Here is a 24159-nt window from a genome sequence, read left to right on the forward strand (position 1 = left end):
TGTGGAATGAGCTTCCAGTAGAAGTGGTAGAGGTAGGTTCGGTATTGTCATTTAAAGTAAAATTGGATGGGTATATGGACAGGAAAGGAATGGAGGGTTATGGGCTGAGTGCGGGCCAGTGGGACTAGGTGAGTGTCAGCGTTCGCATGGACTAGAAGGGCCGAGATGGCCTGTTTCCGTGCTGTAATTGTTATATGGTTAGACGGTCACACCTTACAATCCTATGTCATCTCTTTCCAATGATTTAATATTTTTTTATCCAGAGAGCCACACCACCCTCTCTGCCCAGTCACCTATCATTCTGATACACCGTGTATTCTTGGACATTCAACTCCCATCGGCAGCCACCTTTTATCCAAGTTTCAGAGATTGACCAATTTGCCAATTTGCAGCTGAATTTCAGGATCGTCCATTTTAATCCTCATGCTCTGTACATTCAAATAACTCTCTCAGCCCAGGATTTGTTGCTTTCTATTTTCACTGCCCCACATCTCTGTTGCCCTGTTGCACGCTATCTTCGATTTATTTCTGTTTCCCGTTTCCTCAGCCCCATCACTCTGATTCCCATCCCCACGCCAAATCAGTTTAAACCCTCCCTAACAGCTCTATTAAATGTGCTGGCTAGGATATTGGACCCCTTTGGGTTCAGGTGTAACCCGTCCTTTTTGTACAGGTCATACCTCCCCCAGAGGAGATCCCAATGATCCAGGAATCTAAAGCCCTGCCCCCTACACCAGTCCCTCAGCCACACATTAATATACCTAATCATGCTAGTATTGCTCTCACCAGCACGTGGCACAGGCAGCAATCCCGAGGTTACTACCCTAGATGTCCTGCCTTTCAGCTTCCTACCGAACTCCCTGAATTCTCTCCTCACGCCCTCCTCTCTTTGTCTACCTGTGTCATATATACCAACGTGTACCAAGACTTCTGGCTGGTCACCCGCTCCCTTCAGAATACCTTGCACCCGATCTGAGAGATCCCGTACCCTGGCACCTGGGAGGCAACACACCACACACGTATCTCTATCAGGCGTGCAGAACCTCCTGTCCATTCCCCTCACTATTGAATCCTATGACTACTGCATTCCTCAACTTCCTCTTTCCCTTCTGCACCACGGAACCAGGGTCAGTGCCAGAGACCCGATCGTCGTGGTCGTCCTCTGTCAGGTCATCCCCCCTCAACCACATCCAAAGTGAGGTAACGATTACTGAGGGAGATGGCCACTGGGGCACTCTCCACTCACTGGTCTATAATTCCTGGGTTCCCTCAACTCCATTCCCTAACAAGGGGACAATGTCTTCCAATTCTCTGGTACATCTCCTGTCCTGAGTGGTAATACAAAGGTCATCGCCAGAGGCTCAGCAATCTCCTCCCTCGCTTCCCACTGTATATCTCAGGTTGTGTTGCTCCAGCTTGAGTTGAATTGGGTAAAATTGTGATTCCAGCGCTCACATTGAGAGGAGATCTTACAGAAACATGTAAAGTTATGAAAGGGGTAGATAAGCCAGAGGCGGGAAAGTTGCTTCCACTGGTAGGTGAGGCTTAGTACGAGAGGACATTGCCTCAAGATTGGGGGATGTGGGACGGAGATGAGGAGGAACTGCTTTTCCCTGAGGGTGGTGAATCTGTGGATTTCTCTGCCTAATGAAGCAGTGAAGGCGACCTCAGTAAATCTGTTTGAGATAAGGTCGGATGGATATTGTCCTTCTCCCATTGATGTATTTTGCATTGTTGTTGATCCAGTTGGAGTTGTATCTGTGTCTGAAGGGAAATTTTCTTTTGTAACTCTGTGTTATCCACAGGAACCGGGGTGCTGAGAACACACCAGCATTTGTTCACTGGAGATCAGTTCTTCAACTCATTGATTGTACAAGGGATTCAAACATCTGACTGTCTGAATTGCCAGATGATTGATCACAGTGAGATATCGTTCTCCTTCTCTCAGTGTGGGAGGGGATTCACTCACAGCCTACCCGCAGACACGCCAGTGAGTTCACAGTGGGGAGAGGCCATTCACCTGCTCTGTGTGAGGGAGGGGAACTACTCAGTCAACCAGCCTGAAGATACATCAGCAAGTTCACACGACAGTGAGATGCTCCACCTGTTCTGACAGCGGGAAGCAATTCATTCTGTCATTGATGCTGAAGATATATCCAAAAATTCACCAGTGAGGAGACGTTTCTCAGAGTGCAGGAAGGCACTGACACAATCAACCACACTACAGAGACACCAGCAAATTCACATGGTGCCATGGCCTTTCCCCACCTCTGAATGTCGAAACAGATTCATTTAGTCATCTCAAATGAACGAACGTCACCAGTTCACACTGAGAAGATGCCGCTCACCTGCTCAGACTGTGGGAAGGAGTTCACTTCGTCATCTCAACTGAAGGTACATCAGCGAGTTCACACTGGGGAGAGGCCGTTCACCTGCTCAGACTGTGGGAAGGAGTTCACTTCATTATCTCAACTGAGGGTACATCGGCGAGTTCACACTGGGGAGAGGCCGTTCACCTGCTCAGAATGTGGAGAGGCATTCACTCGGTCATCTCACCTACTGAGACACCAGCTGGTTCACACTGGGGAGAAACCGTTCAGCTGCTCAGAATGTGGGAAGGAGTTCACTTCATTATCTCAATTGAAGGTACATCGGCGAGTTCACACTGGGGAGAGGCTGTTCACCTGCTCAGAATGTGGAGAGGCATTCACTCGGTCATCTCACCTACTGAGACACCAGCTGGTTCACACTGGGGAGAAACCGTTCAGCTGCTCAGAATGTGGGAAGCGATTTACTCGGTCATCTCACCTACTGAGACACCAGCTGGTTCACACTGGGGAGAAACCGTTCAGCTGCTCAGAATGTGGGAAGGCATTCACTCGGTCATCTCACCTACTGAGACACCAGCTGGTTCACACTGGGGAGAAACCGTTCAGCTGCTCAGAATGTGGGAAGGCATTCACTCGGTCATCTCAACTACAGGAACATCAGCAAACTCACACTGGGGAGAAACCGTTCAGCTGCTCAGAATGTGGGAAGGGATTCACTCGGTCAACTGACCTGAAGGTACATCAGCAAGTTCATTCTGGGGTGAGTCCGTTCACCTGCTCTGAATGTGGGAAAGGTTTCATGCACTCATCCAAACTACGGAGACACTTGCTGGTTCACACTGAGGAGAGGCCATTCACCTGCTCTGAGTGTGGGAAGGGATTCACTCAGTCATCCAAACTACAGACACACTGGCTGGTTCACACTGGGGAGAAACCGTTTGCCTGCTCAGTATGTGAGAAGGGATTCACACGGTCATCTCAACTGAAGGAACATCAGCGAGTTCACACTGGGGAGAAACCGTTCACCTGCTCAGACTGTGGGAAGGAGTTCGCTCGTGCATCTCAGCTGAGCGTCCATCAACGATTTCACACTGGGGAGAAACCGTTCAGCTGCTCTGAATGTGGGAAGAGATTCACTCTGTCATCTGACTTGAAAGTACATCAGCGAGTTCACACTGGGGAGAGGCCATTCACGTGCTCGGACTGTGGGAAGCGATTCATTCGGTCATCTCAACTGAACACACATCAGTGCTTTCACACTGGGGAGAAACCGTTCATTTGCTCAGACTGTGGGAAAAGATTCACTCTGTCATTTCGCCTACTGAGGCACCAGTTAGTTCACACTGGGGAGAAACCGTTCATCTGCTCAGACTGTGGAAAGGAGTTCGCTCGATCATCTGGCTTGAAAATACATCAGCGAGTTCACACTGGGGAGAGGCCGTTCACCTGCTCAGACTGTGGAAAGGAGTTTGCTGGGTCATCGGATTTGAAAATACATCTGCGAGTTCACATTGGGGAGAGGCCGTTCACCTGCTCTGTGTGTGGGAAGGGATTCACTCACTCATCCACCCTACAGAGACACCAGCTGGTTCACACTGGGGAGAGGCCATTCACTTGTTCTGAATGTGGGAAGGGATTCACTCAGTCATCCAACCTTTTGTCACACCAGCGAATCCACACTGGGGAGAGGCCGTTCACCTGCTCAGATTGTGGGAAGGCATTCGCTCACTCATCCACCCTTTTGTCACACCAGCGAATCCACACTGGGGAGAGGCCATTCACCTGCCCTGAATGTGGGAAGGGATTCACTCGGTCATCCAAGCTACAGAGACACCAGTTAGTTCATACTGGGGAGAAACCATTCACTTTCTCAGATTGTGGGAAGGGATTCACTTAGTCATCTGACTTGAAGCTACATCAGCGAGTTCACACTGGGGACAGACCGTCAGACTATAAGACTTAAGACCAGAATGAGGCTGTTTACCCCATTGAGTCTGTTCTGTCATTTTATCATGGCTGATCCAAATTTGCTCTCCACTCCAATCTCCTGTCTTGTCCCTGTATCACTTCATGCCCGGATCAATCAAGATTCTATCCACCTCTGCCCTAAATGTACATAAAGAATTGGCCTCCACAGCTGCCTGTGGCACGGAATTCCCCAGATTCACCACTCTCAGTCCGTTCTCTGTCATCTCCGTTCTAAAAGGACACCCCTCTATTCTGAAGCTCTGTTCCCTGGTCGCAGACTCTTCCACCACAGGAAGCATCCTTTCCACATCCACTCTATCAAGCCCTTCCACAGTTTGATAAGTTTCCATGAGGTCAGCCCTAATTCCTCTGCTGATCCAGGCTCAGGCCCATTGAACGCTCTTCATATGACAATCCATTCAATCCTGGAATCTGTTTTTGTGAACATACTCTGAACCTTCTCCAGTTTCGGCACGTCCTTTCCAAGATCAGGGGCCCAGACCTGCCCTCCAAGTGAGGCCTCACCAGTGACGACCAACTTCCCGAATTACATCCTCGCTGATAGATTGTAGATCTCTCGAAATGAATGCTGACGTTGCGTTTGCCTTCCACACCACAGACTCGACCTGCAAATTAACCTTCAGGGAATCCTGAACATGGACTCCCCGTGACCCTTTGCACCTCAGTTGTTCGGTATTTTCTGTCCATTTCGAAGAAGTTAACACTTTCATTTCTTCTACCAAAATGCATGAACATACACTTCCCGGCACTGTATCCCATCTGCTGTTTTTTTTTCCCATTCTCTAAATCTATCTCAGTCCTTCTGCACCCTCTCTACCGAAAACTACCTGCCCCTCCTCATGTCTTCATATCGTCTGCAAACCTTGTAACAAAGCCAGCAATTCTGTCTTCCAAACTATTGGAATATTACAAAAATCACCAGTCCGAACACAGAGCCCTGAGGAACACCACTAGTAACTGGCAGCCAACCAGAGATGGCTCCCTTTATTCCCAGTCTTTGCCTCCTACCATTCAGCTTGTCATGGTCCTGTCCATGACGTCTGCGTTCCAGTTCACGGTCCGGTCCATGGACTCTGGACTCTGGGTCTTCAGGCTGTCCATTGTTTCAGTTGGGCTGAATCACAGGCACCTGATTCTCAAATTGGGGCTGGAATATCAGTGGCCCTGGGTTCGAGTGTAGGTGCGGGTTGGTCTTGTCAGTATCCTGTCCTTGCCACTGTGGGGTAGGTCAGGCCGTCTTTGCCATTGCCCTGCGGTTGATTCTGTCCCTCCCTGTCCTCGCCTCCGTTGGGTAAGACAGGCCGGCTTTGCCGTTACCCTTCCCTGGACTGTTCCCTTCCCTTCCCTTACATCCCTTCCCCTTCTTTCAGCAACCCACGCCTGAAGCCTTGCCTGCAACCTCGCCTGTGTCATCGCCTGAATCACCATCAAGTTTAACCGCTAGAGTGAGACTGGAGCCTTGTCATGCCAACAGAAGGAACTGTTTATCGATGAGCTTGGAACTGTCTCTTTGTGTCCCCGTGTTAAGTGTCCGTGTATGAGTCCCGGTCCTACGTCCTGTCCCCAAGCCTGACTCTCTGTAAAGCCCCGGCCCTACGTCCTGTCCCCAAGGAGGGGTCCTGACACTATGTAAAGCCCCGGCCCTACGTCCTGTCCCCAAGGAGGGGTCCTGACACTATGTAAAGCCCCGGCCCTACGTCCTGTCCCCAAGGAGGGGTCCTGACTCTGTGTAAATCCCCGGCCCTACGTCCTGTCCCCAAGGAGGGGTCCTCTATGTAAAGCCCTGGCCCTACGTCCTGTCACCAAGGAGGGGTCCTGACTCTATGTAAAGCCCCGGCCCTACGTCCTGTCCCCAAGGAGGGGTCCTGACTCTATGTAAAGCCCCGGCCCTACGTCCTGTCCCCAAGGAGGGGTCCTGGCTCTATGTAAAGCCCCGGCCCTACGTCCTGTCCCCAAGGAGGGGTCCTGACTCTATGTAAAGCCCCGGCCCTAAGTCCTGTCTCCAAGGAGGGGTCCTGGCTCTGTGTTCAGTGTTCCAGTGCTCGAGTCCAATGCTCAGTAGGAAGACTGTTTGCCGCTACTCGAGTGGACTGTCGTTGTTTGTCGTTCCGTGTCCAAGTCCAGTCCAAGTCTCAGGCTTCGAGTCAAGTCCAGTCCGGGTCAAAGTCTCCGAGGAGGTTTCCACTCCATGTTCAAGGCTCCGAGGAGTTTCCCAGTCCTGTTACCTTGCCACGTCCAGTCCTCGTCTGGATCCGGAGTCCGAGCCCAAGTCAAGACCCAGGTTCCGGGGCCCTGTCCAGTCTAGTCTCCAGATTCCAGCTGGTGTCCAGCAAGTGATGATAAAAAGCAGCTCTGCTGAGACACAGGCAGACACACCACGGGACACTGAAAGAGCGTTGTGCACCCATGTGAAGGTGGGGGTTTGTAGGATCGATCAGGGGCTCACAGTGTGTGAAAGGTGCGACCGGTGGGGGCTTGTTTGTGTGTCCACCCTTGCCTGCGTGACAGGTCCACCACTGAAGAACGGTCGTACATGGTCATGGTCGATGACTACAACAGGACAGGAAGCCAACGGACAGTTCGATGGTAACGTGTGTGTGTCTCTCTCCCCCCTCCTCCCTCCACCTGAACTGAACTGAACTCTTCACCATCGTAAAACTAACCATTTACATCTAGACTTTGAAAGAGCTAGGTTTTGATTCCTATTTCCACACTTCTGTACATATCATTGCTAACCTGTTTCACATATTTGCATTTTATAGTACTGTATTGCTTAGTTTACTAATAAACACTATTAGCTACAGTAATACCAGACTCCAAAGTGTTTTTCATTTCCGCTGGTTCGGTAACCCGGTCACGGGGTACGTGACAAACCGATGACTTGGCCTCCGAGCCGGCCATGACAATGAATTTCACAGGATCACTGCCTGCAAATCATTGTGGGCAGGTGTTTTCAGGGAAATGCACGGCAGAAATGTCGCAAATGTTCAGGGAACACTGGCATGGCGTTCTGCACAGGTATGTTCCATTGAGGCAGGGAGCACACGGTGGGGTAGAAGAACCACAGTGTACAAAGGATGTAGAAAATTCAGTTAAGAAGAACAGAAAAGCTTATGGAAGCTCCTATAATCTGAGTACAGATGGATTTCTAGAGAATTACAAGGTTACCTGGAAGGAGTGTAAGTGTGAATTAGAGCCAGAAGGGGCCATGAGAAGCCCTTGGCGAGCAGGATTAAGGAAAACACGAAGGCATTCTCCAAGTTTGTGAAGAGCAAGAGGATGAGCAATGTGATCACAGGACCAATAGGATGCGATACCCGAGTTAGATCAGGTAGCGTTGGAACTGAATGAATAGTTTGCTTCAGTATTCACCAGGGAAGGGGACCTTCACAATTGTGGGGATGACTTACAGCGGATTGAAATGCTTGAGCATATAGACATTAAGAAGGAGGACGTGCTGGAGCACTAGAAAGATATAAATTAGACAAGTCGCTGGGGCCAGTTGAGCTATACCCCAGGCTACTGTGGGAAGAGAGGGAGAAAATTGCAGAGCCTCCGGCGATGATCTTTGCATTATCAACCAGGACTTGAGAAGTACCAGAGGACTGCAAGTTAGCAAATTCTGTCTTCAAATTTTTACCAACCAAATATTAATGGTGAAACTCTTGGCAGTGTCGAGAATCTGTGTCCAATAGGAGCTCAAAGCTGCTCCGCAGTTTGAACGTGTTGTTAGAAAGGTGTATAGTGTGCTGGACTTCATCAACAGTGGGATTGAATTCCAGAGCCATGAGGCAATGTTCCAGGTATATGAAACCTTAGTTCCACACCACTTGGAGCACTCTGTCATTTCTGGACACCTCACTGCAGGAAGGATGTGGACACTATAGAGAGAGGGCAGAGCACCGTAACAAAGATCTTGCCTGGATTGGACAGCATGCCTAATGAGAGTAGACTGAGTGAACTTGGCCTTTCCTTCTTGGAGCGACGGCGGACGAGAGGTGACCTGACAGAGGTGTATAAGATGATGAGGGGTTTGATAGTGTGGATAGCCAGAGGCTTTTTCCCAGTGTTGAAATGGCTAACATGAGGGGGCATCATTTTAAAGGGCTTGGAAATAGGTACAAGGGGAGATGTTAGAGTTAAGTTTTTCACACAGAAGGGAGCACGGGACGCATTTCCAGTGAAGGTGGTAGAGGCGGATACAATAGGCTCTGTTAAGAGACTCTCATATAGGTACCGGACACGAAGCTTAAAAATAGAGGGCGATAAGGTAGGGAAATTCTGAATTAGGATACATGGTCGGCACAACATTGTGGGCAGAAGCGCCTGTAATGAGCTGAGGATTACTAGGTTCTATGGTCACTCTCTGCTGCTATCAGATTTTTCTTCTCCAGCCCTTGACCTTTACCACCCGCCTGGCTTCAACTATCACATTCTAGATAATCCCTTTCCCCTCTGATTATACTGCACACCATTTGATTCTGGCATTTCCCCCGTCCTTCTCAGTGCTGAAGAAGGGACTCGTCCCGAACCGCTGGCAGTTTATTCTTTTGCACAGATGCTGCCTGAGCTGCTGAGTTCCTTCAGCGTTTTGAGTGAGTGGCTTTGGATTTCCATCATTCACAGACTCTCTCGTGTTCGCTCCAGGATTCACCGTGACCAGGAGATCATATAGGCAAGCGTAAGGGTCGAAACCTTCCGGAAAATCATGCCTGCTCTCGGTAAACGGAAGGCTCATTGACTTGGCAGCATGTCGGAGCGGCGCTACGGGCGGAGATTTCCCGCGACTGAGGGACAATTACTGTGAGATGCCGACGCACCATGGATCCGCATCCCGGGACAGTCCGGGTCCTTTCCCTCTCTCTCGGCCCCACGATCCGGATGAATGAATGGACTTTATTTCTTACATCCTTCTCATACATGAGGAGTAAAATTCTTTTTGTTACAGTAATAATAATAATAAATGAAATAAAAATAATAGTAATGAACAAATAAACCAATTACAATATGCTTATCTTGAATAGATTTTAAAAACGTGCAAAAACGGAAATACATTATGTTAAAAAAGTGAGGTGGTGTCCAAGGGCACAATGTCCATTGAGGAATCGGATGGCAGAAGGGAAGAAGCTGTTGCTGAATCGCCTAGTGTGTGCCTTCAGGCTCCTGTACCTCCTACCTGACAGTGACAGTAAGAAAAGGACATGCCCTGGGTGCTGGATGTACCCAGAAGAAGCCAGAATAAAAATATGGGGAGGGGAAAGAGGCTAGCTGGAAGGTGGCAGGTGGGTGGGAACGGTCAAGGGTTGGAGAAGAAATAATCTGGTCGGTGAGGAGAGTGCACATGAGGGGAGAGAGGAGGAGGGGTCCCGGCGGATGTAATAGGCAGGTGAGAAGTAAGAGTGTGGAATAGAGGAAGACGGGGTGGGGTGGGTTTGGTCTATCAGAAGGCGAGATCAATATTCACGCATCAGGTTGGAGTACTCAGACCGAATATAAGATGTCGCACCTCCACCCTGACGGGGGAATTCATCCCGGCACAAGAGGAGGCCATCGATCAACATGTCAGAACAGGGATGGGAATCAGTATTGAAATGTTTGGCACTGGGAGGTTCTGCTCGGGACGGATGGTGCGAAGCTGCCCCACGAATTGTTCCCCTAATTGATGAGCTGATGCTCAGGAGGGAGGAGCAACACCTGATATTCCTGGTTCCCTCCAACCTGATGAGCTGAACCATAGCACCGGTCTTGTCTGGTGAATCCAGAGACCCAAGGGAAGCTGTCTCTCCATCTGAATGATGGTCTTTTTGACCTCCTGAAGACCTGTACTTGAGTAACAGTCATGTTCCGCTGCCCACTTCCCCAGCTGTTCTCCATCTCACTGTAACCTCAGACAACCCTCACTTCCCCCACACACCAGTTCCGGTGCCATCCAGAATCTCACTAATTGTTCGATCTGCATTCCCTTACAAATCATTCACACCCGTGACCAGCACCAGTTCACTGCAAGGTGACAGAAAGAAGTGAGAGTAGAGCTCAGCTCAAACAAATAATACAAGTGAAACAAAGAGCAGGAGAGTGGTGGTGGAGGGGAACTCGTTGGGTCTGGTGTCCAGAAGGAAACGGAGAGCTCTGTGACTTTCCTGGTAGGAGGGGGAGGTGTAAATGGACGGGGTATCCACAGTGATAGTAAGATGATCGTGGCCAGGGAACTTGAAATCATTGAATAATTTCTCCTGTGTTGCTTGGACTTCCAGCATCTGCAGAGTTTTACCTGTTTGTGACCGGGAAATTCCGTTTGTTGTGGACAGAGCAAAGGTACTTGACAAAGTGGATTCCCGATCTACATTGGGCCTCACTGACGTAGCGGAGGCTGAACCAGCAGCATCAGGTAGAGTAGATCAACCTGACAGACTCGCAGGTGAAGTGTTGCCCCACCTGGAAGGACGTATGGAGCTGAGAGGGAAAGAAAATGGGAGAGTGTAGAACTTCCCTCGCTTGCAAGGATATGGTCCAGGAAGGAGATTACTGGGAAGAGACGAATGGAATCATTGTGGAAAGCAGAAAGTGGAGGAGGAAAGTTAAGATGGGAAGGTAGGAAGTTTAGTGAAGATCACCATGAAAATCGGTAGGTTTATTCAAAAAATCAGCCAGTGTGAATGTGTTTTGTGACCCCTGCCACCTGCCACGGTCGGAGTCTTTCTCGGGTCAGCTTTCACCTGAATGCGCCGGGGTGGACGGTGGAAGGTTTTACAGAGATGGCGAGTGGCGTAGGGGTGAGGCGGGTTTACAGAATGGTGATGGGTGATGGGTGATGGGTCAGAAAGGTTTTCACAGATGGTGAGGGCTGCAAGGATCGGAGGTGCTAACAAAAATGGGGAGTGGTGTGAGGGTTGGAAGGGTTTTCAGAGGGGGTGTTAACAGGAATGGAGAGTGGTGTGGGGGTTGGAAGGGTTTTCACAGGGGATGTTAACAGAAATGGGGAGTGGTGTGGGGGTTGGAAGGGTTTTCAGAGGGGGTGTTAACAGAAATGGGGAGTGGTGTAGCGGTTGAAAGGGCTTTCACAGGGGGTGTTAACAGAAATGGGGAGTGGTGTAGGGGTTGAAAGGGTTTTCACAGAGGGTGTTAACAGAAATGGGGAGTGGTGTAGGGGTTGAAAGGGTTTTCACAGGGGGTGTTAACAGAAATGGGGAGTGGTGTAGGGGTTGAAAGGGTTTTCACAGAGGGTGTTAACAGAAATGGGGAGTGGTGTAGGGGTTGAAAGGGTTTTCACAGAGGGTGTTAACAGAAATGGGGAGTGGTGTAGGGGTTGGAAGGGTTTTCACAGGGGGTGTTAACAGAAATGGGGAGTGGTGTGAGGGTTGGAAGGTTTTTCACAGGGGGTGTTAACAGAAATGGGGAGTGGTGTAGGGGTTGGAAGGGTTTTCACAGGGGGTGTTAACAGAAATGTGAAGTGGTGTAGGGGTTGGGAGGGTTTTCACAGAGGGTGTTAACAGAAATGGGGAGTGGTGTAGGGGTTGGAAGGGTTTTCACAGGGGGTGTTAACAGAAATGGGGAGTGGTGTAGGGGTTGGAAGGGTTTTCACAGGGGGTGTTAACAGAAATGGGGAGTGGTGTAGGGGTTGGAAGGGTTTTCACAGGGGTGTTAACAGAAATGGGGAGTGGTGTAGGGGTTGGAAGGGTTTTCACAGGGGTGTTAACAGAAATGGGGAGTGGTGTGAGGGTTGGAAGGGTTTTCAGAGGGGGTGTTAACAGAAATGGGGAGTGGTGTAGGGGTTGGAAGGGTTTTCACAGGGGGTGTTAACAGAAATGGGGAGTGGTGTCGGGGTTGGAAGGGTTTTCACAGGGGGTGTTAACAGAAATGGGGAGTGGTGTAGGGGTTGGAAGGGTTTTCACAGGGGGTGTTAACAGAAATGGGGAGTGGTGTAGGGGTTGGAAGGGTTTTCACAGGGGTGTTAACAGAAATGGGGAGTGGTGTAGGGGTTGGAAGGGTTTTCACAGGGGTGTTAACAGAAATGGGGAGTGGTGTGAGGGTTGGAAGGGTTTTCAGAGGGGGTGTTAACAGAAATGGGGAGTGGTGTAGGGGTTGGAAGGGTTTTCACAGGGGGTGTTAACAGAAATGGGGAGTGGTGTCGGGGTTGGAGGGGTTTTCACAGGGGGTGTTAACAGAAATGGGGAGTGGTGTAGGGGTTGGAAGGGTTTTCACAGAGGGTGTTAACAGAAATGGGGAGTGGTGTAGGGGTTGGAAGGGTTTTCACAGAGGGTGTTAACAGAAATGGGGAGTGGTGTAGGGGTTGGAAGGGTTTTCACAGGGGGTGTTAACAGAAATGGGGAGAGGTGTAGGGGTTGGAAGGTTTTTCACAGAGGGTGTTAACAGAAATGGGGAGTGGTGTAGGGGTTGGAAGGGTTTTCACAGGGGGTGTTAACAGAAATGGGGAGTGGTGTGAGGGTTGGAAGGGTTTTCACAGGGGTTTTAACAGAAATGGGGAGTGGTGTAGGGGTTGGAAGGTTTTCACAGGGGGTGTTAACAGAAATGGGGAGTGGTGTAGGGGTTGGAGGGGTTTTCACAGGGGGTGTTAACAGAAATGGGGAGTGGTGTAGGGGTTGGAAGGGTTTTCACAGGGGGTGTTAACAGAAATGGGGAGTGGTGTAGGGGTTGGAGGGGTTTTCACAGAGGGTGTTAACAGAAATGGGGAGTGGTGTAGGGGTTGGAGGGGTTTTCACAGGGGGTGTTAACAGAAATGGGGAGTGGTGTGAGGGTTGGAAGGGTTTTCTCAGAGGGTGTTAACAGAAATGGGGAGTGGTGTAGGGGTTGGAAGGGTTTTCACAGAGGGTGTTAACAGAAATGGGGAGTGGTATAGGGGTTGGAAGGGTTTTCACAGAGGGTGTTATCAGAAATGGGGAGTGGTGTAGGGGTTGGAAGGTTTTCACAGAGGGTGTTAACAGAAATGGGGAGTGGTGTAGGGGTTGGAAGGGTTTTCTCAGAGGGTGTTAACAGAAATGGGGAGTGGTGTAGGGGTTGGAAGGGTTTTCACAGGGGGTGTTAACAGAAATGGGGAGTGGTGTAGGGGTTGGAAGGGTTTTCACAGGGGGTGTTAACAGAAATGGGGAGTGGTGTGAGGGATGGAAGGGTTTTCACAGGGGGTGTTAACAGAAATGGGGAGTGGTGTAGGGGTTGGAAGGGTTTTCTCAGAGGGTGTTAACAGAAATGGGGAGTGGTGTAGGGGTTGGAAGGGTTTTCACAGGGGGTGTTAACAGAAATGGGGAGTGGTGTAGGGGTTGCAAGGATTTTCACAGGGGGTGTTAACAGAAATGGGGAGTGGTGTAGGGGTTGGAAGGGTTTTCACAGGGGGTGTTAACAGAAATGGGGAGTGGTGTAGGGGTTGGAAGGGTTTTCTCAGAGGGTGTTAACAGAAATGGGGAGAGGTGTAGGGGTTGGAAGGGTTTTCTCAGAGGGTGTTAACAGAAATGGGGAGTGGTGTAGGGTTTGGAAGGGTTTTCACAGGGGGTGTTAACAGAAATGGGGAGTGGTGTAGGGGTTGCAATGATTTTCACAGGGTGTGTTAACAGAAATGGGGAGTGGTGTTGGGGTTGGAAGGGTTTTCACAGGGGGTGTTAACAGAAATGGGGAGTGGTGTAGGGGTCGGAAGGGATTTCACAGAGGGTGTTAACAGAAATGGGGAGTGGTGTAGGGGTTGGAAGGTTTTCACAGGGGGTGTTAACAGAAATGGGGAGTGGTGTGAGGGTTGGAAGGGTTTTCACAGGGGGTGTTAACAGGAATGGAGAGTGGTGTAGGGGTTGGAAGGGTTTTATCAGAGGGTGTTAACAGAAATGGGGAGTGGTGTAGGGTTTGGAAGGGTTTTCACAGAGGGTGTTAACAGAAATGGGGAGTGGTGTAGGGGTTGGAAGGGTTTTCACAGGGGGTGTTAACAGAAATGGAGAGTGGTGTAGGGGTTGGAAGGGTTTTCACAGGGGGTGTTAACAGAAATGGGGAATGTTGTAGGGGTTGGAAGGGTTTTCACAGGGGGTGTTAACAGAAATGTGGAGTGGTGTAGGGGTTGGAAGGATTTTCACAGAGGGTGTTAACAGAAATGGGGAGTGGTATAGGGGTTGGAAGGGTTTTCACAGGGGGTGTTAACAGAAATGGGGAGAGGTGTAGGGGTTGGAAGGTTTTTCACAGAGGGTGTTAACAGAAATGGGGAGTGGTGTAGGGGTTGGAAGGGTTTTCACAGGGGGTGTTAACAGAAATGGGGAGTGGTGTGAGGGTTGGAAGGGTTTTCACAGGGGTTTTAACAGAAATGGGGAGTGGTGTAGGGGTTGGAAGGTTTTCACAGGGGGTGTTAACAGAAATGGGGAGTGGTGTAGGGGTTGGAGGGGTTTTCACAGGGGGTGTTAACAGAAATGGGGAGTGGTGTAGGGGTTGGAAGGGTTTTCACAGGGGGTGTTAACAGAAATGGGGAGTGGTGTAGGGGTTGGAGGGGTTTTCACAGAGGGTGTTAACAGAAATGGGGAGTGGTGTAGGGGTTGGAGGGGTTTTCACAGGGGGTGTTAACAGAAATGGGGAGTGGTGTGAGGGTTGGAAGGGTTTTCTCAGAGGGTGTTAACAGAAATGGGGAGTGGTGTAGGGGTTGGAAGGGTTTTCACAGAGGGTGTTAACAGAAATGGGGAGTGGTGTAGGGGTTGGAAGGGTTTTCACAGGGGTGTTAACAGAAATGGGGAGTGGTGTCGGGGTTGGAAGGGTTTTCACAGGTGGTGTTAACCGAAATGGGGAGTGGTGTAGGGGTTGGAAGGGTTTTCACCGAGGGTGTTAACAGAAATGGGGAGTGGTGTAGGGGTTGGAAGGGTTTTCACAGAGGGTGTTAACAGAAATGGGGAGTGGTGTAGGGGTTGGAGGGGTTTTCACAGAGGGTGTTAACAGAAATGGGGAGTGGTGTATGGATTGGAAGTGTTTTCACAGGGGGTGTTAACAGAAATGGGGAGTGGTGTGAGGGTTGGAAGGGTTTTCTCAGAGGGTGTTAACAGAAATGGGGAGTGGTATAGGGGTTGGAAGGGTTTTCACAGAGGGTGTTATCAGAAATGGGGAGTGGTGTAGGGGTTGGAAGGTTTTCACAGAGGGTGTTAACAGAAATGGGGAGTGGTGTAGGGGTTGGAAGGGTTTTCTCAGAGGGTGTTAACAGAAATGGGGAGTGGTGTAGGGGTTGGAAGGGTTTTCACAGGGGGTGTTAACAGAAATGGGGAGTGGTGTAGGGGTTGGAAGGGTTTTCACAGGGGGTGTTAACAGAAATGGGGAGTGGTGTGAGGGATGGAAGGGTTTTCACAGGGGGTGTTAACAGAAATGGGGAGTGGTGTAGGGGTTGGAAGGGTTTTCTCAGAGGGTGTTAACAGAAATGGGGAGTGGTGTAGGGGTTGGAAGGGTTTTCACAGGGGGTGTTAACAGAAATGGGGAGTGGTGTAGGGGTTGCAAGGATTTTCACAGGGGGTGTTAACAGAAATGGGGAGTGGTGTAGGGGTGGGAAGGGTTTTCACAGGGGGTGTTAACAGAAATGGGGAGTGGTGTTGGGGTTGGAAGGGTTTTCTCAGAGGGTGTTAACAGAAATGGGGAGTGGTGTAGGGGTTGGAAGGGTTTTCTCAGAGGCTGTTAACAGAAATGGGGAGTGGTGTAGGGGTTGGAAGGGTTTTCACAGGGGGTGTTAACAGAAATGGGGAGTGGTGTAGGGGTTGCAAGGATTTTCACAGGGGGTGTTAATAGAAATGGGGAGTGGTGTTGGGGTTGGAAGGGTTTTCACAGGGGGTGTTAACAGAAATGGGGAGTGGTGTAGGGGTTGGAAGGGATTTCACAGAGGGTGTTAACAGAAATGGGGAGTGGTGTAGGGGTTGGAAGGTTTTCACAGGGGGTGTTAACAGAAATGGGGAGTGGTGTGAGGGTTGGAAGGGTTTTCACAGGGGGTGTTAACAGGAATGGAGAGTGGTGTAGGGGTTGGAAGGGTTTTATCAGAGGGTGTTAACAGAAATGGGGAGTGGTGTAGGGTTTGGAAGGGTTTTCACAGAGGGTGTTAACAGAAATGGGGAGTGGTGTAGGGGTTGGAAGGGTTTTCACAGGGGGTGTTAACAGAAATGGAGAGTGGTGTAGGGGTTGGAAGGGTTTTCACAGGGGGTGTTAACAGAAATGGGGAATGTTGTAGGGGTTGGAAGGGTTTTCACAGGGGGTGTTAACAGAAATGTGGAGAGGTGTAGGGGTTGGAAGGATTTTCACAGAGGGTGTTAACAGAAATGGGGAGTGGTATAGGGGTTGGAAGGGTTTTCACAGAGGGTGTCAACAGAAATGGGGAGTGGTATAGGGGTTGGAAGGGTTTTCACAGAGGGAGTTAACAGAAATGGGGAGTGGTATAGGGGTTGGAAGGGTTTTCACAGAGGGTGTTAACAGAAATGGGGAGTGGTGTAGGGGTTGGAAGGGTTTTCACAGGGGGTGTTAACAGAAATGGGGAGTGGTGTCGGGGTTGGAAGGGTTTTCACAGGGGGTGTTAACAGAAATGGGGAGTGGTGTAGGGGTTGAAAGGGCTTTCACAGGGGGTGTTAACAGAAATGGGGAGTGGTGTGAGGGTTGGAAGGTTTTTCACAGGGGGTGTTAACAGAAATGGGGAGTGGTGTGAGGGTTGGAAGGTTTTTCACAGGGGGTGTTAACAGAAATGGGGAGTGGTGTAGGGGTTGGAAGGGTTTTCACAGAGGGTGTTAACAGAAATGGGGAGTGGTGTTGGGGTTGGAAGGGTTTTCACAGGGGATGTTAACAGAAATGGGGAGTGGTGTAGGGGTTGGAAGGGTTTTCACAGAGGGTGTTAACAGAAATGGGGAGTGGTGTAGGGGTTGGAAGGGTTTTCACAGGGGTGTTAACAGAAATGGGGAGTGGTGTAGGGGTTGGAAGGGTTTTCTCAGAGGGTTTTAACAGAAATGGGGAGTGGTGTAGGGGTTGGAAGGTTTTCACAGGGGGTGTTAACAGAAATGGGGAGTGGTGTAGGGGTTGGAGGGGTTTTCACAGGGGGTGTTAACAGAAATGGGGAGTGGTGTAGGGGTTGGAAGGGTTTTCACAGGGGGTGTTAACAGAAATGGAGAGTGGTGTAGGGGTTGGAGGGGTTTTCACAGAGGGTGTTAACAGAAATGGGGAGTGGTGTAGGGGTTGGAGGGGTTTTCACAGGGGGTGTTAACAGAAATGGGGAGTGGTGTAGGGGTTGGAGGGGTTTTCACAGGGGGTGTTAACAGAAATGGGGAGTGGTGTGAGGGTTGGAAGGGTTTTCTCAGAGGGTGTTAACAGGAATGGAGAGAGGTGTAGGGGTTGGAAGGGTTTTCTCAGAGGGTGTTAACAGAAATGGGGAATGTTGTAGGGTTTGGAAGGGTTTTCACAGGGGGTGTTAACAGAAATGGGTAATGTTGTAGGGTTTGGAAGGGTTTTCACAGGGGGTGTTAACAGAAATGGGGAGTGGTGTAGGGGTTGGAAGGGTTTTCTCAGAGGGTGTTAACAGAAATGGGGAGTGGTGTAGGGGTTGGAAGGGTTTTCACAGGGGGTGTTAACAGGAATGGAGAGTGGTGTAGGGGTTGGAAGGGATTTCACAGGAGGTGTTAACAGAAATGGGGAGTGGTATAGGGGTTGGAAGGGATTTCACAGGGGGTGTTAACAGAAATGGGGAGTGGTGTAGGGGTTGGAAGGGTTTTATCAGAGGGTGTTAACAGAAATGGGGAGTGGTGTAGGGGTTGGAGGGGTTTTCACAGGGGGTGTTAACAGAAATGGGGAGTGGTGTGAGGGTTGGAAGGGTTTTCTCAGAGGGTGTTAACAGAAATGGGGAGTGGTGTAGGGGTTGGAGGGGTTTTCACAGGGGGTGTTAACAGAAATGGGGAGTGGTGTGAGGGTTGGAAGGGTTTTCACAGGGGGTGTTAACAGAAATGGGGAGTGGTGTAGGGGTTGGAAGGGTTTTCACAGGGGGTGTTAACAGAAATGGGGAGTGGTGTAGGGGTTGGAAGGGTTTTCACAGGGGGTGTTAACAGAAATGGGGAGTGGTGTAGGGGTTGGAAGGGTTTTCACAGGGGGTGTTAACAGAAATGGGGAGTGGTGTAGGGGTTGGAAGGTTTTCACAGGGGGTGTTAACAGAAATGGGGAGTGGTGTAGGGGTTGGAAGGGTTTTCACAGGGGGTGTTAACAGAAATGGGGAGTGGTGTCGGGGTTGGAAGGGTTTTCTCAGAGGGTTTTAACAGAAATGGGGAGTGGTGTAGGGGTTGGAATGGTTTTCACAGGGGGTGGTAACAGAAATGGGGAGTGGTGTAGGGGTTGGAGGGGTTTTCACAGGGGGTGTTAACAGAAATGGGGAGTGGTGTAGGGGTTGGAGGGGTTTTCACAGGGGGTGTTAACAGAAATGGGGAGTGGTGTGAGGGTTGGAAGGGTTTTCACAGGGTGTTAACAGAAATGGGGAGTGGTATAGGGGTTGGAAGGGTTTTCACAGTGGGTGTTAACAGAAATGGGGAGTGGTGTAGGGGTTGGAAGGGTTTTCACAGGGGGTGTTAACAGAAATGGGGAGTGGTGTAGGGGTTGGAGGGGTTTTCACAGAGGGTGTTAACAGAAATGGGGAGTGGTGTATGGATTGGAAGGGTTTTCACAGGGGGTGTTAACAGAAATGGGGAGTGGTGTGAGGGTTGGAAGGGTTTTCTCAGAGGGTGTTAACAGAAATGGGGAGTGGTGTAGGGGTTGGAAGGGTTTTCACAGAGGGCGTTATCAGAAATGGGGAGTGGTGTAGGGGTTGGAAGGTTTTCACAGAGGGTGTTAACAGAAATGGGGAGTGGTGTGATGGATGGAAGGGTTTTCACAGGGGGTGTTAACAGAAATGGGGAGTGGTGTAGGGGTTGGAAGGGTTTTCTCAGAGGGTGTTAACAGAAATGGGGAGTGGTGTAGGGGTTGGAAGGGTTTTCACAGGGGGTGTTAACAGAAATGGGGAGTGGTGTAGGGGTTGGAAGGGTTTTCACAGGGGGTGTTAACAGAAATGGGGAGTGGTGTGAGGGATGGAAGGGTTTTCACAGGGGGTGTTAACAGAAATGGGGAGTGGTGTAGGGGTTGGAAGGGTTTTCTCAGAGGGTGTTAACAGAAATGGGGAGTGGTGTAGGGGTTGGAAGGGTTTTCACAGGGGGTGTTAACAGAAATGGGGAGTGGTGTAGGGGTTGGAAGGGTTTTCACAGGTGGTGTTAACAGAAATGGGGAGTGGTGTAGGGGTTGGAAGGGTTTTCACAGGGGGTGTTAACAGAAATGGGGAATGTTGTAGGGGTTGGAAGGGTTTTCACAGGGGGTGTTAACAGAAATGTGGAGAGGTGTAGGGGTTGGAAGGATTTTCACAGAGGGTGTTAACAGAAATGGGGAGTGGTATAGGGGTTGGAAGGGTTTTCACAGAGGGTGTCAACAGAAATGGGGAGTGGTATAGGGGTTGGAAAGGTTTTCACAGAGGGAGTTAACAGAAATGGGGAGTGGTATAGGGGTTGGAAGGGTTTTCACAGAGGGTGTTAACAGAAATGGGGAGTGGTGTAGGGGTTGGAAGGGTTTTCACAGGGGGTGTTAACAGAAATGGGGAGTGGTGTCGGGGTTGGAAGGGTTTTCACAGGGGGTGTTAACAGAAATGGGGAGTGGTGTAGGGGTTGAAAGGGCTTTCACAGGGGGTGTTAACAGAAATGGGGAGTGGTGTGAGGGTTGGAAGGTTTTTCACAGGGGGTGTTAACAGAAATGGGGAGTGGTGTGAGGGTTGGAAGGTTTTTCACAGGGGGTGTTAACAGAAATGGGGAGTGGTGTAGGGGTTGGAAGGGTTTTCACAGAGGGTGTTAACAGAAATGGGGAGTGGTGTTGGGGTTGGAAGGGTTTTCACAGGGGATGTTAACAGAAATGGGGAGTGGTGTAGGGGTTGGAAGGGTTTTCACAGAGGGTGTTAACAGAAATGGGGAGTGGTGTAGGGGTTGGAAGGGTTTTCACAGGGGTGTTAACAGAAATGGGGAGTGGTGTAGGGGTTGGAAGGGTTTTCTCAGAGGGTTTTAACAGAAATGGGGAGTGGTGTAGGGGTTGGAAGGTTTTCACAGGGGGTGTTAACAGAAATGGGGAGTGGTGTAGGGGTTGGAGGGGTTTTCACAGGGGGTGTTAACAGAAATGGGGAGTGGTGTAGGGGTTGGAAGGGTTTTCACAGGGGGTGTTAACAGAAATGGGGAGTGGTGTAGGGGTTGGAGGGGTTTTCACAGAGGGTGTTAACAGAAATGGGGAGTGGTATAGGGGTTGGAGGGGTTTTCACAGGGGGTGTTAACAGAAATGGGGAGTGGTGTAGGGGTTGGAGGGGTTTTCACAGGGGGTGTTAACAGAAATGGGGAGTGGTGTGAGGGTTGGAAGGGTTTTCTCAGAGGGTGTTAACAGGAATGGAGAGAGGTGTAGGGGTTGGAAGGGTTTTCTCAGAGGGTGTTAACAGAAATGGGGAATGTTGTAGGGTTTGGAAGGGTTTTCACAGGGGGTGTTAACAGAAATGGGTAATGTTGTAGGGTTTGGAAGGGTTTTCACAGGGGGTGTTAACAGAAATGGGGAGTGGTGTAGGGGTTGGAAGGGTTTTCTCAGAGGGTGTTAACAGAAATGGGGTGGTGTAGGGGTTGGAAGGGTTTTCACAGGGGGTGTTAACAGGAATGGAGAGTGGTGTAGGGGTTGGAAGGGATTTCACAGGAGGTGTTAACAGAAATGGGGAGTGGTATAGGGGTTGGAAGGGATTTCACAGGGGGTGTTAACAGAAATGGGGAGTGGTGTAGGGGTTGGAAGGGTTTTATCAGAGGGTGTTAACAGAAATGGGGAGTGGTGTAGGGGTTGGAGGGGTTTTCACAGGGGGTGTTAACAGAAATGGGGAGTGGTGTGAGGGTTGGAAGGGTTTTCTCAGAGGGTGATAACAGAAATGGGGAGTGGTGTAGGGGTTGGAGGGGTTTTCACAGGGGGTGTTAACAGAAATGGGGAGTGGTGTGAGGGTTGGAAGGGTTTTCACAGGGGGTGTTAACAGAAATGGGGAGTGGTGTAGGGGTTGGAAGGGTTTTCACAGGGGGTGTTAACAGAAATGGGGAGTGGTGTAGGGGTTGGAAGGGTTTTCACAGGGGGTGTTAACAGAAATGGGGAGTGGTGTAGGGGTTGGAAGGGTTTTCACAGGGGGTGTTAACAGAAATGGGGTGTAGGGGTTGGAAGGTTTTCACAGGGGGTGTTAACAGAAATGGGGAGTGGTGTACGGGTTGGAAGGGTTTTCACAGGGGGTGTTAACAGAAATGGGGAGTGGTGTCGGGGTTGGAAGGGTTTTCTCAGAGGGTTTTAACAGAAATGGGGAGTGGTGTAGGGGTTGGAAGGGTTTTCACAGGGGGTGGTAACAGAAATGGGGAGTGGTGTAGGGGTTGGAGGGGTTTTCACAGGGGGTGTTAACAGAAATGGGGAGTGGTGTAGGGGTTGGAGGGGTTTTCACAGGGGGTGTTAACAGAAATGGGGAGTGGTGTGAGGGTTGGAAGGGTTTTCACAGGGTGTTAACAGAAATGGGGAGTGGTATAGGGGTTGGAAGGGTTTTCACAGTGGGTGTTAACAGAAATGGGGAGTGGTGTAGGGGTTGGAAGGGTTTTCACAGGGGGTGTTAACAGAAATGGGGAGTGGTGTAGGGGTTGGAGGGGTTTTCACAGAGGGTGTTAACAGAAATGGGGAGTGGTGTATGGATTGGAAGGGTTTTCACAGGGGGTGTTAACAGAAATGGGGAGTGGTGTGAGGGTTGGAAGGGTTTTCTCAGAGGGTGTTAACAGAAATGGGGAGTGGTGTAGGGGTTGGAAGGGTTTTCACAGAGGGCGTTATCAGAAATGGGGAGTGGTGTAGGGGTTGGAAGGTTTTCACAGAGGGTGTTAACAGAAATGGGGAGTGGTGTGATGGATGGAAGGGTTTTCACAGGGGGTGTTAACAGAAATGGGGAGTGGTGTAGGGGTTGGAAGGGTTTTCTCAGAGGGTGTTAACAGAAATGGGGAGTGGTGTAGGGGTTGGAAGGGTTTTCACAGGGGGTGTTAACAGAAATGGGGAGTGGTGTAGGGGTTGGAAGGGTTTTCACAGGGGGTGTTAACAGAAATGGGGAGTGGTGTGAGGGATGGAAGGGTTTTCACAGGGGGTGTTAACAGAAATGGGGAGTGGTGTAGGGGTTGGAAGGGTTTTCTCAGAGGGTGTTAACAGAAATGGGGAGTGGTGTAGGGGTTGGAAGGGTTTTCACAGGGGGTGTTAACAGAAATGGGGAGTGGTGTAGGGGTTGGAAGGGTTTTCACAGGTGGTGTTAACAGAAATGGGGAGTGGTGTAGGGGTTGGAAGGGTTTTCACAGGGGGTGTTAACAGAAATGGGGAGTGGTGTAGGGGTTGGAAGGGATTTCACAGAGGGTGTTAACAGAAATGGGGAGTGGTGTAGGGGTTGGAAGGTTTTCACAGGGGGTGTTAACAGAAATGGGGAGTGGTGTAGGGGTTGGAGGGGTTTTCACAGGGGGTGTTAACAGAAATGGGGAGTGGTGTGAGGGTTGGAAGGGTTTTCACAGAGGGTGTTAACAGGAATGGAGAGTGGTGTAGGGGTTGGAAGGGTTTTATCAGAGGGTGTTAACAGAAATGGGGAGTGGTGTAGGGTTTGGAAGGGTTTTCACAGAGGGTGTTAACAGAAATGGGGAGTGGTGTAGGGGTTGGAAGGGTTTTCACAGGGGGTGTTAACAGAAATGGAGAGTGGTGTAGGGGTTGGAAGGGTTTTCACAGGGGGTGTTAACAGAAATGGGGAGTGGTGTAGGGGTTGGAAGGGTTTTCACAGGGGGTGTTAACAGAAATGGGGAATGTTGTAGGGGTTGGAAGGGTTTTCACAGGGGGTGTTAACAGAAATGTGGAGTGGTGTAGGGGTTGGAAGGATTTTCACAGAGGGTGTTAACAGAAATGGGGAGTGGTATAGGGGTTGGAAGGGTTTTCACAGAGGGTGTTAACAGAAATGGGGAGTGGTATAGGGGTTTGAAGGGTTTTCACAGAGGGTGTTAACAGAAATGGGGAGTGGTGTGAGGGTTGGAAGGGTTTTCTCAGAGGGTGTTAACAGAAATGGGGAGTGGTGTAGGGGTTGGAAGGGTTTTCACAGAGGGCGTTATCAGAAATGGGGAGTGGTGTAGGGGTTGGAAGGTTTTCACAGAGGGTGTTAACAGAAATGGGGAGTGGTGTGATGGATGGAAGGGTTTTCACAGGGGGTGTTAACAGAAATGGGGAGTGGTGTAGGGGTTGGAAGGGTTTTCTCAGAGGGTGTTAACAGAAATGGGGAGTGGTGTAGGGGTTGGAAGGGTTTTCACAGGGGGTGTTAACAGAAATGGGGAGTGGTGTAGGGGTTGGAAGGGTTTTCACAGGGGGTGTTAACAGAAATGGGGAGTGGTGTGAGGGATGGAAGGGTTTTCACAGGGGGTGTTAACAGAAATGGGGAGTGGTGTAGGGGTTGGAAGGGTTTTCTCAGAGGGTGTTAACAGAAATGGGGAGTGGTGTAGGGGTTGGAAGGGTTTTCACAGGGGGTGTTAACAGAAATGGGGAGTGGTGTAGGGGTTGGAAGGGTTTTCACAGGTGGTGTTAACAGAAATGGGGAGTGGTGTAGGGGTTGGAAGGGTTTTCACAGGGGGTGTTAACAGAAATGGGGAGTGGTGTAGGGGTTGGAAGGGATTTCACAGAGGGTGTTAACAGAAATGGGGAGTGGTGTAGGGGTTGGAAGGTTTTCACAGGGGGTGTTAACAGAAATGGGGAGTGGTGTAGGGGTTGGAGGGGTTTTCACAGGGGGTGTTAACAGAAATGG

General features: G+C 50.2%; 2 protein-coding genes across 6 annotated transcripts in view; one reads left to right on the plus strand and one right to left on the minus strand.

Moving 5' to 3' along the window:
• The window catches only part of LOC132385860 (gastrula zinc finger protein XlCGF8.2DB-like), a 306382-nt gene that overhangs the window by 193787 nt on the left and 88436 nt on the right, over positions 1 to 24159 (minus strand). The window lies entirely within an intron of this gene.
• Positions 1 to 24159, plus strand: part of LOC132385856 (gastrula zinc finger protein XlCGF26.1-like) — a 260710-nt gene that overhangs the window by 6584 nt on the left and 229967 nt on the right. The window contains exon 2 of one of the 4 annotated variants that reach the window (XR_009509317.1): positions 8967 to 11423. The exons of 1 other annotated variant lie outside the window; for it this stretch is intronic. Coding sequence is in view for 1 of the 3 variants with exons in the window: in XM_059958084.1 (XP_059814067.1) it covers positions 2275 to 4227 (1953 nt within the window). In the remaining 2 variants the exon portion in view is untranslated. Of the gene's footprint in view, positions 1 to 1805; positions 7127 to 8945; positions 11424 to 24159 lie in introns of those variants that run through there. 2 more of the 4 variants (XR_009509316.1, XM_059958084.1) reach the window with 2 other exon arrangements.

Source organism: Hypanus sabinus (genome assembly GCF_030144855.1).
Source record: "Hypanus sabinus isolate sHypSab1 chromosome X2 unlocalized genomic scaffold, sHypSab1.hap1 SUPER_X2_unloc_3, whole genome shotgun sequence".
Taxonomy (NCBI): domain Eukaryota; kingdom Metazoa; phylum Chordata; class Chondrichthyes; order Myliobatiformes; family Dasyatidae; genus Hypanus; species Hypanus sabinus.